The sequence below is a fragment of the Aulostomus chinensis genome, chromosome 3, assembly GCF_037954235.1.
Source record: "Aulostomus chinensis isolate RoL2024-O1b breed Wild chromosome 3, RoL_Achi_v1.0, whole genome shotgun sequence".
NCBI classification, from domain to species: domain Eukaryota; kingdom Metazoa; phylum Chordata; class Actinopteri; order Syngnathiformes; family Aulostomidae; genus Aulostomus; species Aulostomus chinensis.
The window spans coordinates 18,718,593-18,733,931 of NC_141322.1; the positions used below are offsets into that span (position 1 = coordinate 18,718,593).

General features: G+C 42.5%; 2 protein-coding genes across 3 annotated transcripts in view; both read left to right on the forward strand.

Moving 5' to 3' along the window:
• LOC147268038 (potassium voltage-gated channel subfamily B member 1-like) overlaps positions 1-9,219 on the forward strand; it is a 46,705-nt gene extending 37,486 nt beyond the window's left edge. For both annotated transcript variants that reach the window (XM_086199267.1, XM_086199268.1), the window contains exon 3: positions 3,237-9,219. In XM_086199267.1, coding sequence (XP_086055393.1) covers positions 3,237-5,102 — 1,866 coding nt within the window. In that variant the 3' untranslated portion in view covers positions 5,103-9,219. The remainder of the gene's footprint in view (positions 1-3,236) is intronic.
• Positions 9,220-11,939: 2,720 nt separating this feature from the next.
• Positions 11,940-15,317, forward strand: LOC147268040 (retinol dehydrogenase 10-like). The gene is made up of 5 exons (XM_086199271.1): positions 11,940-12,771; positions 13,694-13,792; positions 13,892-14,037; positions 14,116-14,247; positions 15,106-15,317. Exons 1-5 carry the CDS (start codon positions 12,169-12,171, stop codon positions 15,224-15,226), a joined length of 1,101 nt encoding a protein of 366 aa, XP_086055397.1. The 5' UTR covers positions 11,940-12,168; the 3' UTR covers positions 15,227-15,317.
• The last annotated feature ends 22 nt before the right edge of the window (positions 15,318-15,339 follow it).

Genomic DNA, 15,339 nt, shown 5'->3' on the forward strand with positions numbered 1-15,339 from the left:
GCTTCAATCAAGCAGGAAGCAAAAATAATAGTAATAGTTTGTGTGTGTTGTTAGCATGTGTGTAGGGGGGGGGGGGGGGCAGGAGAAACTAGGCCTCCTCCTCCCCTCTGCTTCTGTCGACCGTCATAGCCCAGTGGGCAGCTACTCACACACACTTTTTCCAGGACAGGATAGCGGGCACTTCAGGTTGGATATTAAATATTCACTTTCCTGCCTCCTGGCCTTTAGGGAAGGGATGCCTGGGACTAATGAGCTGGAGTGAATATTGTGTGTGTGTGTGTGTTGTGTTTGTTACAGGTGTGTTTCACTGAGTGGTGAAAACAGTAGCAGCAGTTTCGACCAGACTGATCTTTGCTTTGTCAGTGCATGCAAACAGGAAGTGAGGTGGGCAGGCTGTTCCCCTGACCTGAGTGAAACAAGACACTTTAACAGCGTATCAGTGCTGTCAATCAGTCTTGTCCATCCGGGACTAAGATGCTGGGTGGGCTGTCAGGCTACTGAGAGGTCATACATATCACGTTGATGGGTTATCAAAATGTATGCATTAGCCTTTCATCCTAGTTTTATTTCAATACAAATGTTTGTGGATGATTAACTCCTCATCGACTCACATCACTGTTTTGCTGAATTGAAATTTTCTGGAAAAATTCTCTGTGCTGGGAGGTGTGATGAAAGGCTCAGGCGGGCTGCAGAGGATTCTTAGCTTTAACATTGAGCTGCAGCCTTCCTCCAACTGTCACCTCTCTGCTCTGTCTAGCAGCTATGTGAAGATATTAATATTCAATTTCTTCATATATCAAGCAGCGACCCCCCCACCCATATAAATCATGCCTTCACATCCTATTCCCTAACTTTGGAAAGTTTCTGCTCCACAGGGTTTGCCTCATTCACACTTTATCACAGATTTGTCACTATGCTGTATCTCTGTGTTGAGATAACATCTCTGGATCTCTTTACTCACCCACTTGGATTACTTGGGAGAATGCAAGGGTGGGAGGGGAAAAGGTGAGCAAGAGACAACGTTTGATGGGGGGTGGAGCTGTTATGCTTGGCTTATTTGTCACACACAACACACCTCAGTTGATTTTCAGCCTCGTCTTTTGTGCTCAGGGTGACTCATTAGCCGCTCTTCAGCCTGGTTGATGTGTGAAGCTAGATCGGATCACTTTTGATCTGATGAGTTTTTTTTTCCACAGGACGGCACATTTTAGAACCCAGCTCTTTGTGATTGTTTTCATCTGTCAAATCGTTACATACAATGTTTTTTCCCTGCCTCTCCAAACTTTATATCTGACCTCTGTGCCCTTAAAAACGTTGAAAGTAATGGCTCCAACTTTTACCTGCTACTGTTAATGGTGGTGTTAATGTTTCATGTTGACATCTTATTCTCTTGGGTGTGATTATTCAGTGGCAGGAAAGCAACCTGTAATGGGTCGTATTTGAGGGTTTTCATCCATCACTTGAATCTCTTGGGATGGGAGCTATTTCGGGGTATTTCTGATACGAGTTTAATTTTTGGCTTGCCCTTTAATTCACTCTCACAGCTGGCAGCTGGAGTTGACATTCCTTTACCCTAGTCTTCCTCCTGGCTTCTCTCACCTCAACCTCAGCAGGATTTTTCTGCATTTAGTTCCCTCGTTCCTCAAAGGCCAAGGTGGGTGTACAAACAGTCACCTTTCAAGATTAATTAAAGCTTATAACCGCTGAATGGCACAAGGAATAATCCCGCTCACCACTGGCCTGGTACAAACCCTTCATACTGACCTTGTGCTGGATTTCACACTGACTCTGGGACAGGAATAATAGGTGTGGCATACCTACTCACCCACATCTGAGAAACCCTCTTAATCCCTTGCACTATGACCAGACCCTATTGTACTCAGCAGATTATATCATTAATAGCTGTCTCAATGCTTCAAATGTCTCCAGTAGGATGTCAGTCAAGCTCACTGCAGGATACGGTTGTAAAACAAGTCAAACATTTTGTCTTAAAATGGGGAGAAACTGAAATGAAACTGCTAAGAAGGGCAGTGAGGAGGCTTGCTTCTTTAAAAGAAAAAAAAACGCATGGATATAATCTTAAATTTGCTCTCTTTCATCTCTACACGAGACCGTCTCTCTGTAATGCAGAAGTTGAGGCGAAAATCTTCCCAAGAGATCACATTAGCTCTGACCCTGTTTCTTTTGAGATGCTGACATGGCATTTCATGAAGGCTTTAGAGAGAGTAGCCAAAAAGTTAAATGGGCCATGGACCAATAACACCAGGAAAGGCGATCACTAGTCGGATATTGTAGCTGGTGTTGAATGTCACAAGAGGAGCTGTAATAGTTTGACATATGGGCGCTTTCTCCTTTTACATTGTCAAAGCACAATGTAGCTTCAGTGGAGCTTTTTAACTTTCAACATGTAGTTCAGGGACAGACCAGTGCTAAATATAGCACCACTGGTCCTCCACCATCACACGTTCCATATAACCTGCCTTTCAACATGGCAAGCTGCAAAAAAGGTCACATCTGTCCTTCAAATTTAGGATCATGCATACATGTAAAACCTGGCTCTACCTTTCTTGTGTATATATTTCCGATAGTTTTGCTTTGGAAGATGAGCTCATAGATTGGTGCCAAGTACAAGTTCAAGGTTTTTTGAGAAGGACAGAAAACAGATGGCAGGTAACAGATGACTTACTGCATATTCAATTCAGTCTTTCATGGCTTTTAATTTTCAGTCCAGATGCCCATTAACAGCACAGATGTAATATTGATCTAAAGTTGGTCGTCACACAATGATGAAAAGACTGACTTGAACACGCAATTAGTCGTTGGCCTATCCTGATATTTGCCTCACATAAAATCAGAAAATTACTCGTGGCTTTCTGAGGCATAACAGCTATTTCAGATAAATGCTAAATAAATACAAATTTACATAGTGATGGAGTTGAAAAAAGTAAAGTGATTATAATTCATCCCTGAGTTAATATGATCATTTCTTACATTTTTAATTATAATTCACACAAAAAATTGTTGAGAAGTCAAAGGATTATGTCAGCATCTTGTTAGTGCAAGACATCAACTTACTCTATGGAAGCCATCAATATACCAATCGGCATTCTGACTGACATCAACAACTAAATAGGTTGATGTGTGTAATTATACACACAAGGGTTTTCTACCCAGACATTATTGTGTATTCTTCAATATTTTTAATGTTGTTTATTTTTTATCCTGTTTTCTTCCAGATCCTGGCAATTATTTCCATCCTCTTCATTGTGTTGTCCACCATCGCCTTGTCTCTGAACACCCTGCCAGAGCTGCAGGACACTGATGAATTTGGACAAGCCACAGACAACCCACAACTCGCCCATGTGGAGGCTGTGTGTATCGCCTGGTTCACCATGGAGTACCTGCTGCGCTTCCTCTCTTCCCCCAACAAGTGGAAGTTCTTCAAGGGTCCTCTGAACATCATTGACCTGCTGGCCATCCTGCCCTACTATGTCACCATCTTCCTGACGGAATCTAACAAGAGTGTGCTGCAGTTTCAGAATGTCCGCCGTGTGGTCCAGATTTTCAGGATCATGCGGATCCTGCGTATTTTGAAGCTGGCCCGTCACTCCACAGGTCTTCAGTCTCTGGGCTTCACCCTCAAAAGGAGCTACAATGAGCTGGGCCTGCTGATCCTTTTCTTGGCCATGGGTATTATGATCTTCTCCAGTCTGGTGTTCTTTGCTGAGAAGGATGAAGAAGACACCAAGTTCAAAAGCATCCCAGCATCCTTCTGGTGGGCTACAATTACGATGACCACAGTAGGTTATGGAGATATCTATCCAAAAACTCTCCTGGGAAAGATCGTGGGAGGTTTGTGCTGCATCGCTGGTGTACTGGTGATAGCCTTGCCCATCCCCATCATTGTAAATAACTTCTCTGAGTTCTACAAAGAGCAAAAGAGACAAGAGAAAGCCATTAAACGAAGAGAGGCCCTAGAGAGGGCCAAGAGAAATGGTAGCATTATCTCAATGAACATTAAAGATGCATTTGGCCCCAGTATAGAGCTCATGGATATCATGGTGGAAAAAAATGATGACAACACAGGAAAAAAGGAAAAGGTACATGATAATCACGTGTCTCATACTCAGCCGAAAGGGACGCCCCAGCTGAAGTCAGGAACAAGCCCCTGCAGCAGCCCAACAAAAACCCTTGAATCAGGCTACCAAGAGCAGGCCAAGCCCTCCAGCAGCCCTCAGCATCTTAGCGCACAGAAACTGGAGGAGATGTATGACAAGATGGCCAAGACTCATTCACAAACAAACCTGGACAACAAAGAAAAAGTGCTGCTGTCTAAAGCCATCAGGCAGAGGGCTGAATTTGAGATGGCAAACATCCCCACTGAAGGCGTCTCGAGCACAGCAGAGCCGGTGACAGACATCAGGAGCATGTCCAGCATTGACAGCTTCATCAGCTGTGCTACTGACTTCCCTGAGAGCTCGCGCTTTTCCCACAGCCCTGTCAGCAATATACCTGGGAGGGTCAGCACCAACCCAAGCCTGGAGCCCACCTTGGAGAATGAGCACGAAGGATCCCAGGGCACCACTACACCGCTGATAGGACGAGGCGCCAAACCTCGCCTGTATTCTGACAGCCCGAGGAGTCGGCGTGTCAGCAATCCCCTCAAAAGCCATTCGCTCAAGGTCAAGTTCAGGAGTGGGGAGGATTCAGGGACAGGAGCCCTCTCAGATAGCTCATCGGTCCAGAGCCCTGAGGTGTCGGTCTACACAACTGCAAGTAGCAGGACGCCAAGCAAGAGTCCAGAGAATTTACCTCCAAACATCTTTACATTCCACGATGCTTCCATCAGTAAGTTCATCGACGCTGACACAGATGAGGAGGAGCACCTTCACGAGGGTTCGAGCATCAACCCGTCCCAAAGACTCCTGGAAAAAGCCAGTCCTAAGTTCGCCCATCATTCCAGCTTCCAACATGGGGCCAACCACATGGATGGCCTCCAGAGGAAGCTGGGGAACAGCACGTTGCCATTAGAAGGGCAAGAGAACCATGTGGCTCAGGACGCACAGCTGCTTCAGGGAGAGAAGAGTCATTGTAATACCTAAAGACCATGCAGGACAATGGAGAGGGAAGCAGAAAGGTGGACAAACAATTGAACTCCCCAAAAATCCAAAAGGCAGGAAAACGTTTGAATATTTGAGGAGTTACAACACAAAATATATGAAAAAAACCACGTATGGAAAATGGGGAAACATTGTATGTTCTGCTGTCAAACCTTTTCCCTCCATCTGCTCAGTATATGAATGAAGCAGAGAACTGTGATACAAGAGGTAAAAATGGCATCATCCTGATCATTTTTACTATTTCTACTTTTTTTGTTTTAGCCTTGATTATCTTCTAAAAATTGCAGTCTAGTTATAAGAGTACAGTATGGCACATTTGAACCCTATTTACCAGACATCTGTGGATAGCACAAGCTGATATCAAAATGGCTGTCCGGTCACTAACAAACCACAGAGGGCACTGAACCATGACACTGAAGACTGGGAACCTCATCCAGCTCCTATAATGATGAGTGTGTGTGTGTGTGTGTGTGTGTGTGTGTGTGTGTGTGTGTGTGTGTGTGTGTGTGTGTGAAAGGCAACATATATTTTTCTTTAGGTTAAATTATGGCATTACAAGGCAATATGTTGGGAAAAATATAGAGTTTGCTACCTTTTTTGCTTCCTTCCTCAAAACTAGCCTTAGTTCATGTTGTCTCCTACGTTTCCTGCGTGTGTGCGAATGTGTGCGTTCGCGCCTGTGTGAGTTAAAGGAACAGATCACATGTTTGAGTGTGTGCAATAATTATTCTTCACATATGTATTGTTACTGTCTTTATCTTCATCTGTTCGGGAGTCTCGTGTCTTGCTCGTTGATATTTCTACTACATAGAATACATGAGGACAACACAGAAAGAGAGAGAGACTGTGAGGCTGCATCATTTGTTCCCGTTGTGCCCGACTGCTGGCAAAAGATAGCACCTTAATGCGATCATTTGTTTAATGATAGAAAAAAAAAATCTTTATCTTTGTTTGTTACTAAATGTCTACGTTTGTGTGCGTGATTGATGTATATCATTCTGAATCTGGAGAAAAAAAATCGAAACGTCTTGTGTTATTTGAAAAAAACTTTCTCAAATATGTTTCACAAATATTCCTATTGTAGCCGATAAACTGAACGTATAAAAATCACAACGAGCATCATTATAGCTGGAGGGACCATGCTGAAATATTAGTGTTGACCTTCCAGCTGTGTAGGAGTGTGAATAATGTACATTTAAAAGTAGGGTATCACATGAAATACGCATTTATTGTATAAGGAAAAGAAGGAAAATAATATATATTTTTAAGATATTTTCTAAAAAGAAGGACTCTTAAGATAAATATCTTGTGCTAAACTTGCATTTAAATATACATTTTAATTATTTTGAAGGATTTGCATTTATTAGACAATATACTGTAGTTGATGAATTTATATTGTTTGCTAATGTCTCCCAGTAAATGTTAGTCCCTTTATCTGTGTGCAATGTGAAGAACCAAAGACATTTTTCTCACTGAAAGCTCATACCGTTGACAGAACGGTGCACTGTTTTATCTGACAAATATGTTTTTCTAAACAGCAGATGTATTTCAGGGAGCTATACTTGCTCATTCGGTACAAACATGTAAGCTGGAGAACTCACAGATGACAGGACTGGCCTCTGTAGAAGAAGAAAGCTGTTGGCGAGGATCAAACGAAAGAAGGAAGATGGAAAATGAAGCGAGAACACAGCACTTTAATTTACATCCGTCCAGCTAAAATGATTATTTACACACTGTGGATCTTAGCAAGGGTTTCGCTTCCAGAAATTTAAAACATTATGCTCATATGAGTCCACATGACATCTTTTACAACCGTAAAGCCACCTTGCGGCTACTCAGGCACACAGACGAGCATGGAGTTATCCTCAACCACACTTCCTGCATTCTGCTTTCCTGCGTGCACCTGATTCCACATAAATGACTTAATTAATCGTATGAGCATGATTTTATAACATTGTTAACTCTTTAATATCAGATAAAAATAATAAAAGTATTTACTCAAAATAGCAGTTTGCTGCATTCATTACATGTAACATGAATTAGAATTATCCGTGCCTTTTGCTTTTAACAATTACCTGCGCGCATGCACAAACACACACACGCGCACACACGCACACACACACACACACACACACACACACACACACACACACACACACACACACAGTCGCTGGTCCCAGTCTCCTGGACAGCAGATAAACACACACAGATCTGGATCCTCATGAATTATCCCTCTGTCTAAAGTCTGCCTCTACTTGTACCAACCGTTTAAAGGAACAAGGCTGAATCCACAAAACAAACAGGTGCAGACTCACTCAGTAGAATGAGCGATCACTGTTTCCATGGTGATAGTGGCTGGATAGATGACTCTGGACGGCTTGAATTTGATGCAAGCAAGTAGCCTAATTTGTCGAGATGGAGTTCTTTGAGACTCAAATAACATCCTACAAATACATTTACTTTCTTCCATGCTTTCACTTGGTCAACCTCTCTTTCATCCACCCCTAGCTATCTATCTATACATCTACAGTATATATATATATATAGACATATATATACATATATATATATATATATATATATATAGATCAATGCAGATAGAAAGGTGGATTGTTTGTATTTCATGTCACCTAACTAAGTTACAAAAGAATGGACCGTGAGCTGATCATCTAGCAGGAACCCCGACACTAAGGTGCTGTCACTAAGTGCAGGCTCACTTCCTAGCCCCGTGGACGGAACAAGTGTGAAATGTGAACGGAATAGGAACGAGCGGTGTGTGACAGAAAGAGCTGTGCAGCAGAGCTGTCAGTCTGATTACAACCGACATCCCTAACGACGGCTGTAGCACTGGGCTGCTTCACCTTATGTCCAACTTCAGCACAAAAACAACACAAATTGTGTAAAACACAAACTTTATCTTTTCTGAATCAGGAACTATTTGTCGAGAAGGTTGAAACAAAAGTAGAAGAGGTAACGAGAAGATGCATTTATGTTTTTCCTGATCAGGACCGTCCTTATTCTTGAAGCTTTGTGTAGAATGACAAAGCAAAAAATATCACTTGGGTTGAAGCATCCTACTGAGGATGGGCTCGTTTCTGTGTCTATAAATATCATCCTGGGTATGCGAAGCAAACTGAGGGTCCGGGGCAGAAGAGGAGGCTCAGTTACAGCAACGGTTTCAGTCACAGGGCGTCAAGGACCAAGAGTCTGGCTGAGGGCGAGGACGACTGTTCAGATGACAGGAAGTTATACAAACAGTCACCGCTGTGTGGGATTTGTTGCATTCTCAGACACTGATGGTGCATGTTGATCGGATAAAAATGTCACACTGACAAGTTGTTGTATGACTTTCACTACTCGAGGCGTTTTTAGACCGATGAAAAGACGAGATGGATTGAGAGGGAGGACGCACCACACGGAAGATTCATTAGCATTCATCACACTAGAGTCAGACACGCAGTAAATACTGACACATCTTTGGAAATGAGCCTCTCATCAAGCAAGCCATAGTCATACAACTTTTTGCTCTTTTGTTTCAATCTTAACAATGTCTTATTGCTTTTTTTTTAATCTTTATCTTTTTATTTTCTTGTTTTCCCAAAATACAATTCGTTTTTATTTCTGAACTAAAACTTCTACCGTTGTATCGCCATGCAAATGATAATGTCAACATACAAACAAGCCTATTTTTAAAGAAAAAAAAGCACAAGGACAAATATCAATAAGTAATAATTTCTTTAAGCACAATAAATCACACAAAAGGTTAAAGCCAAATACTGATACACAATTGAATTTTCAGCATATTCCTCCTCTTTAGGGAAACAATCACCTGTTTTCAGCTCATGCCTGTCTGTATACTACCCTCACTGTGTCTGGGGAAATGTTTGTTTTGTAAAGTTTCATACTTTGTACAAGTTGAATTTGTAGAATATTTATCTCTGTGGTTTTCCTGTCGTTCGACGCATGTAGCGCAATTAAACTTTGACAAACAGAACATGTAAATATGATCCAAGAAGCGATACTGTAGTCTCAGATGTCTAATGACGAGCAATTTTGAAACACTTCTCTCTTTTTACTGACTAATGCATAATAAAAGATGGTAATCCAGTGTCGGTGCTGTGAGACTCGCTTTATCAGCTGGTTATTAAATTAAGAATAAGGCATACACACAACAACTAGAGGGAGAAAAATGATGGGATACTGCATGGCCAGTGGGTGAAGATTGAGAATCTAATACAACAGTGCCCTCTAGTGTTGTCATGCATACTAACAGTGCACAGACACGTTCATGGTTGGTGCAACATCTTCTCTATTAAATCAATAGTTTGGTCAAGACAATAAACAGCTGTCACAGCTCAAATTAACAGGTGAGGTTGTTTTTCCAAAGAAAATAAATTATCATACAATTATAAGAAAAATAAATTACTATAAGAAGCTAACAATGATGTTGAAACCCCCCCCCCCCCCCCAAAAAAAAGGAGAGTAACAGCAAGTCCTCATATTTGACATACTACTTCAGATTTGGTAGTTTTGGTTTGGCTCGCCAGATGCTGAGATAATATAAGAATTGGCCAAATGCTAAAAATGATACGTTAATCTAAAACAAACATGTAAAACACCCTTAATGTTGTTTTCCTTTATCTGATGTAGAAACGCCCCTTAAAGACTAATTATTTGCTCATATTCTTAACAGGCGGCAGAGTGGCACTTTGCACAGGAGTCAGTTTGGTGTGAGCGACCTAAGGATACTGTGAAGAGGCAGAGACGGCGGCACACCGTGTGTGATCATCCCTTCATTTGGCTCTCTGAGGGGGAAACGTCTGGGGCCCCTCCTGTGCTACGGCGCCTGGATGTTGCCATTTTTGCTAAATATTTCAAATTTCTCATCCAAATTGAATCTTTAGTCAGTTTGATTTCATTACGTCACACAATTTCTGTTTAAGCATTATAATTACAGGAAAAAGTGCTGTGTTTTGTTCGTGTCCATCACAGATTCGCCCACTAAATAGCTCTCTTTCATCTTTTTGTAAGCAAATTCCACACACAAAAGAAAACAGAAAAGCAGGGCTGAACAAATACCTTCGATAGGAATCCCAACGTAGCCTTTTGAAATACGCAAAACGCAGGAGGTGCAATATCTGCAAAGGACATAAAGTGAGTCAAAATATTATACTAAATCAGGTAAAGTGCTGCTGTAGCCTGTAAATGACATTCAACTGACTTAAGAAAACATCTTTGCTTGGAACAAATCGCTGCAAAAATCCCACAATTTTGATTTCCAAACGTTTTTTTTTCCAACGACAGCTCCTTCCAGTGTTGTGAATCACATCGCAGGAGCAATATCAGTCAAAATAATCCAAGCTGAATATTTTTCCCCGCATTTTCAGCCCTGTATAATGGTAGCGAATTCGCTCTCAAGCAGACTACACATTCCCATAATGCACCATGACATCATGCTGCATCATGACCCAAGTTGTGTAGAGGATTACATCACAGTCAGTGCAGGTCACAATTTACGGCTTTTCTCAGGATGACATAAACGTCATCAGTTCACATCCACACTTGCAGCAATAACTTACTAAACCACTCAACCTGCATCCAGTAAACTCCAGAGTTTAGCAGACATAAAAATGACATGTAACAGGCACAAAATATATATATATATATATATATATATATATATATATATATATATATATAATTTCCTTATGAAACCGTCAAAATATCAGGCATTTTTGTACATGTGCTAATCAGTTTATCATCTTAAGATTTGCCTCTGAGTTGGATAATCCGCCTCACATCACGGATCAGGAATAACTTTCTTTAACAGATGAACGGAATGTCTGCTGAGAACTCTAAAAATATAATGTAAACCCAGTTGGTTGCGGTCACTTATGAGTAGGGGGCAGATGAAAATTTCGATATATCTTCTTATAGATCTTATAAAGGCAACTATTAGAAACCCAAACTCTGTTGAATGAGCAGAAGCGTCACTGTAAACGGTATAAAAACAAAGGAACAAAAGGGGAGAACAGCTCAGAGTTTATTAGCATGTGATGCCACCTTGGTTTTGTAAACAACCTCGGTTACATCAGTGTTGGAGTCACACTGGAATTACAAATGGCTCCTGCGGTTAGTTTGTCAAACGATTTCCTCGCTCTGCAGAAACGCAGGATTTAGAAGCAGGTCAGAGTGCACAATACACTGCTGATGGATTTTTTTTTAATCATTATCAATATATTTTGGCATATAATATTTGAAATAATGTTCTCTTCTTTTAAGGATCAGATGTAGCGCTGCACACTTTTGGCTGTAATAAGTCACGCTGTCATCAAACTTTTTTGCTATTTTACATGAAAGGTTGAATGAGCCAAAGTTTGTTTTGGATTTTCATGGAGAAGCAGCCAGCCGCGTATATTTAACTTGAAGCTAACAATGTCTCATGTACACCAACTACGAAAACAATAACCCTTTCTTAAAGTTCCATTTTTGTGACCAGCTGCTGCCTTGAAGTGTTGTTTGCACTTGTTCATGGTAGCATTTCAGTGTAGTGCTATAGTTTGTTTTTCACTCAAATCAAAGCGTTTGTGAAATAATGAGCAATGGATAAAGAAGATGTGGATTAGATGGGACTATGCACTCGGGTTTTCATAAACGGACATTTTTTGGGCTTTTTTGTTCTGTACCGTTAGCTTTGAGCTAAATGTACTTGGCTGGCTTTTACTGAGTTCTGGAGCGACAAAAACAGAAATGCAGCGACGCAAAAGACTCATATTTATGATGACTTAAAGGCAAAATTAACTTTTTGGGCTATTGGCTCATCATCTCAAACTGTTTGCAGTTATTGTTTTGTTGTTTTTCTAAATGCAGCTCAAATACAGATGCTGAAAAACTGCAACCTATAAGATCTTTTTGTAGGTATGGTCTTGTTTGCCTTGTTTGTATTCAAACATATGACCACTTGGTCACTGTAGGCTGATGGTTTTTGGCTCTGCCCCCCAGAGAGGAGAGTGTTATGTTAATCCTCAGCCTCCCTGTTCAGCTATGAATGTGCATCAGACTAAAAGCTCTTCTATTGGTGGCCTCCAGCAGCCCGAGGTCTAATCCAGCACACACAAGTTATATAAAATGGCCACTAATGCCTTTGTCACTCAGAATCAACTGCACAGCTGGCCAGTGGCTCCTCTCTCAGTGCAGCATCATGATCGTTCTGGTGGACCTGCTGCTGATGCTCATCGACCTCACCTACTCCATCCTCAGCGCCGTGGTCCAGACCTTCCTCCGGCCGCGGCTCAAGAACGTGGATGGGGAGCTGTGTTTGATCACAGGGGCCGGGGGGGCGCTGGGCCGGCTGTTCGCGCTCGAATTCGCCAAAGAGGGAGCGCACCTGGTGCTGTGGGACTGCAACACGGCCGCCAACGAGCAGACGGCGAAACTGGCGCGGGAGCACGGCGTTCAGGTGTGTGCGTACACGGTGGACCTGTCCCGCCGTGAGAGCATCTATGAGACGGCGGGGAGGGTGAGGGCAGAGGTCGGGGAGGTTTCCATTCTGGTCAACAACGCGGGTGTGGTGGCGGGACGGAGGCTGCTGGACTGTCCCGACGAGCTGCTAGAGAGGACGCTGCTGGTCAACTGTCACGCCTTGTTCTGGGTGAGACCCCCGCGCTCAAACACAAATTAGGAAACTTTACTTTGGCTTTTCCTCGAGTGAACGTCCTCTGGCAGCCTGACATGAATTACGTAACATTCATTCATCGCGTGTGTGTGTGTGTGTCCTGTGTTTGCGCACTGATGTGTAAAGGGATCAGAGGGTTGTCCCTGTACAGTGTATGTGTGTGTGTCCCCCAGTTAGGAGAGCTGTTGATCCTCTTAAGGCCTCAGACTCGAAAGAAGGCAAAACACTGGAGAAGCTAATTCACACCGCGATCAGATCCATCGGGATGAAAAAGAGAACGTTCCAATGATAGAATGTTTCACACTGAATAGGAACAGCCCACCTCCAGACTTCAAAACAACACCTTAAAATCAGAGAACCTCTTACAATAAGTTCTCTAGGCCTCAAAGTTCTTGAGTTACCCCGCAAAAATCACAGTTAAATGTTCGAATTCAGATTCAAGGCCTCCAGAAAGTTGTTGGTAGGAAAGCAATAAAAGACGGATTTGGTTGGTGGATTCCCTTGAAGCCCGGAGTAGGGACTCAGCAAAACATCTTTCTGGTTGTACATCTAAACCAGTTTGGCGTTTTTTTACAATTACAATTTCTTGTTTTTTTTTTTCTATTAAATTCATGGATCCATGAGACGGAGGCAGGGCTCAATAAACATCCCAATCCTCTAAAGTTGCAAAAAAAAAAGAATAACTTTCTACAGCAAAGATGCATTGATTCCAAACGACTGATATCTGTTTCCTTGAATAGCAATAATCTCATCGAAACAGCCCTGACCTTGAATTTCGACATTCTGATCTTCTACGCAGATCTTGCACATTTGTTGCGAATCAGATTCTTCTTGTAAGATTCATCGGGTCAGTTTCTTTCTTTGCGTTCAACTATTATCTTCATCTTTCCAAACTAAGATGACGAAAGCCTTCCTGCCCCAGATGAAAGCAAAGAACCGGGGTCACATCGTGACCATCGCCAGTGCTCTTGGACTATTCAGCACAGCATGTGTGGAGGTGAGCCCAGATTCACCACCAGACACATCCAATATTCCAAATTGCTTCTAGATGGCTTGGCTCATTTATGTCTGACTCCTCTTCTCTCCTCCCCTGCAGGATTACTGTGCCAGTAAATTTGGGGCCGTTGGTTTCCATGAGTCACTGACTCATGAGTTACTAGCAGAAAACCTGGACGGCATCAAAACTACTTTAGTTTGCCCGTACATCGTCGACACCGGGATGTTCGCAGGCTGCGAAATCAGGTGAGATTCCACCGCTGGTTTCAGTCATTTTCCTGTCACCCGTGGGAGTGGAGGGTAATGTTCGCTGTCCTCTATCAGGAGGGAGCTCCGGAGCCTCATCCCACCTCTGGAGCCTCTGTACACCGTACAGCAGTCCATGAAGGCCATTTTAGCGGAGCAGCAGATGATCTGCATTCCTCGCCTTATGTACATTCCTTTTCTGGCACGAGCGTAAGTACTCAGTACAATCTTGTTCAAGTCGAGCTGAAGTGGAAAGCATTTCTTGTTAAGCCTTTTAGCTCGCATCACCGCTCACATTGTTGATTGAAAATAAGCCACAAAATACAAGGGATTTTTTTTTTTTTAACAGGGGATGGGGTACTTTATTTCAAAATTGTTCTTTTTCTTCTTGGAAAACTAAATGTGGCACCTGCTTCCCTAGGCATGTACCACCCATCCCCCTGTCAATCAGTGCTGAGCTTTTAGCGGCATGTATCCGTGTAGACGAGGCGCTGTTATACCTCCATTAGCTAGCTAGCAACAACTGTTCAGTTTGGTTGGTGCGTTTTAACCATATGCCCTTTCAAATCCTGTTCTTTTCCTTAAAAAAAACAACAATGTATTAACAGGCCTGCAGACTAAACTTTTGAGGCATCCGCAATTTTATGTGATGTCCCGCCCACTTGTCAGCATGCCAAGCCCCTCCCCTATATTGTTGTCCACCCCTGTCTCGTGGAACTCAGAAATCCTTCACAGCACATTAACCAGGTTGACCGTATTTTGATCACCAAAAACCAGGACACTCGGCCGGCAATGAGACGCTCAAATGGTACTCCAAGTTCTCTCAAAGGTGCCTTATAATTAAAATACATTTTAAGTATGCCTCCTCTCTATGGGTAGAAAATTGTTAGATTACAAAAAAAAAAAAGAAAAGAAAAAAACCCAGGATGGCCAGGACAGGTTTAAAAAAACAGGACATTTGGTCACCCTAGATGAGACATTTCCAACGCTGGACAGATGGATGCAAAGTATAGACAGGAAACGCCACTACGGGACTCTCACGTGTTTGTCATCTCTCCTTTCCTCCAGATTGCTACCGTGGGAAGCAAACGTAGCAACATATCGCTTCATGGGAGGAGACAAATGCATGTTACCTTTCATCAAGAACGTTGAACAGAAGACATCTAACGGCCATATCAAATCCTCCTGAGACCTTCATCAGCCCGTCTTAATCCTTGTTAAACACTGGACCGGGAACGGCAGAAACCAAAGGCTCGTATGGGTAGTTATGTCTTTGTGATGGGGGGGGGGGGGGGGGGGTGG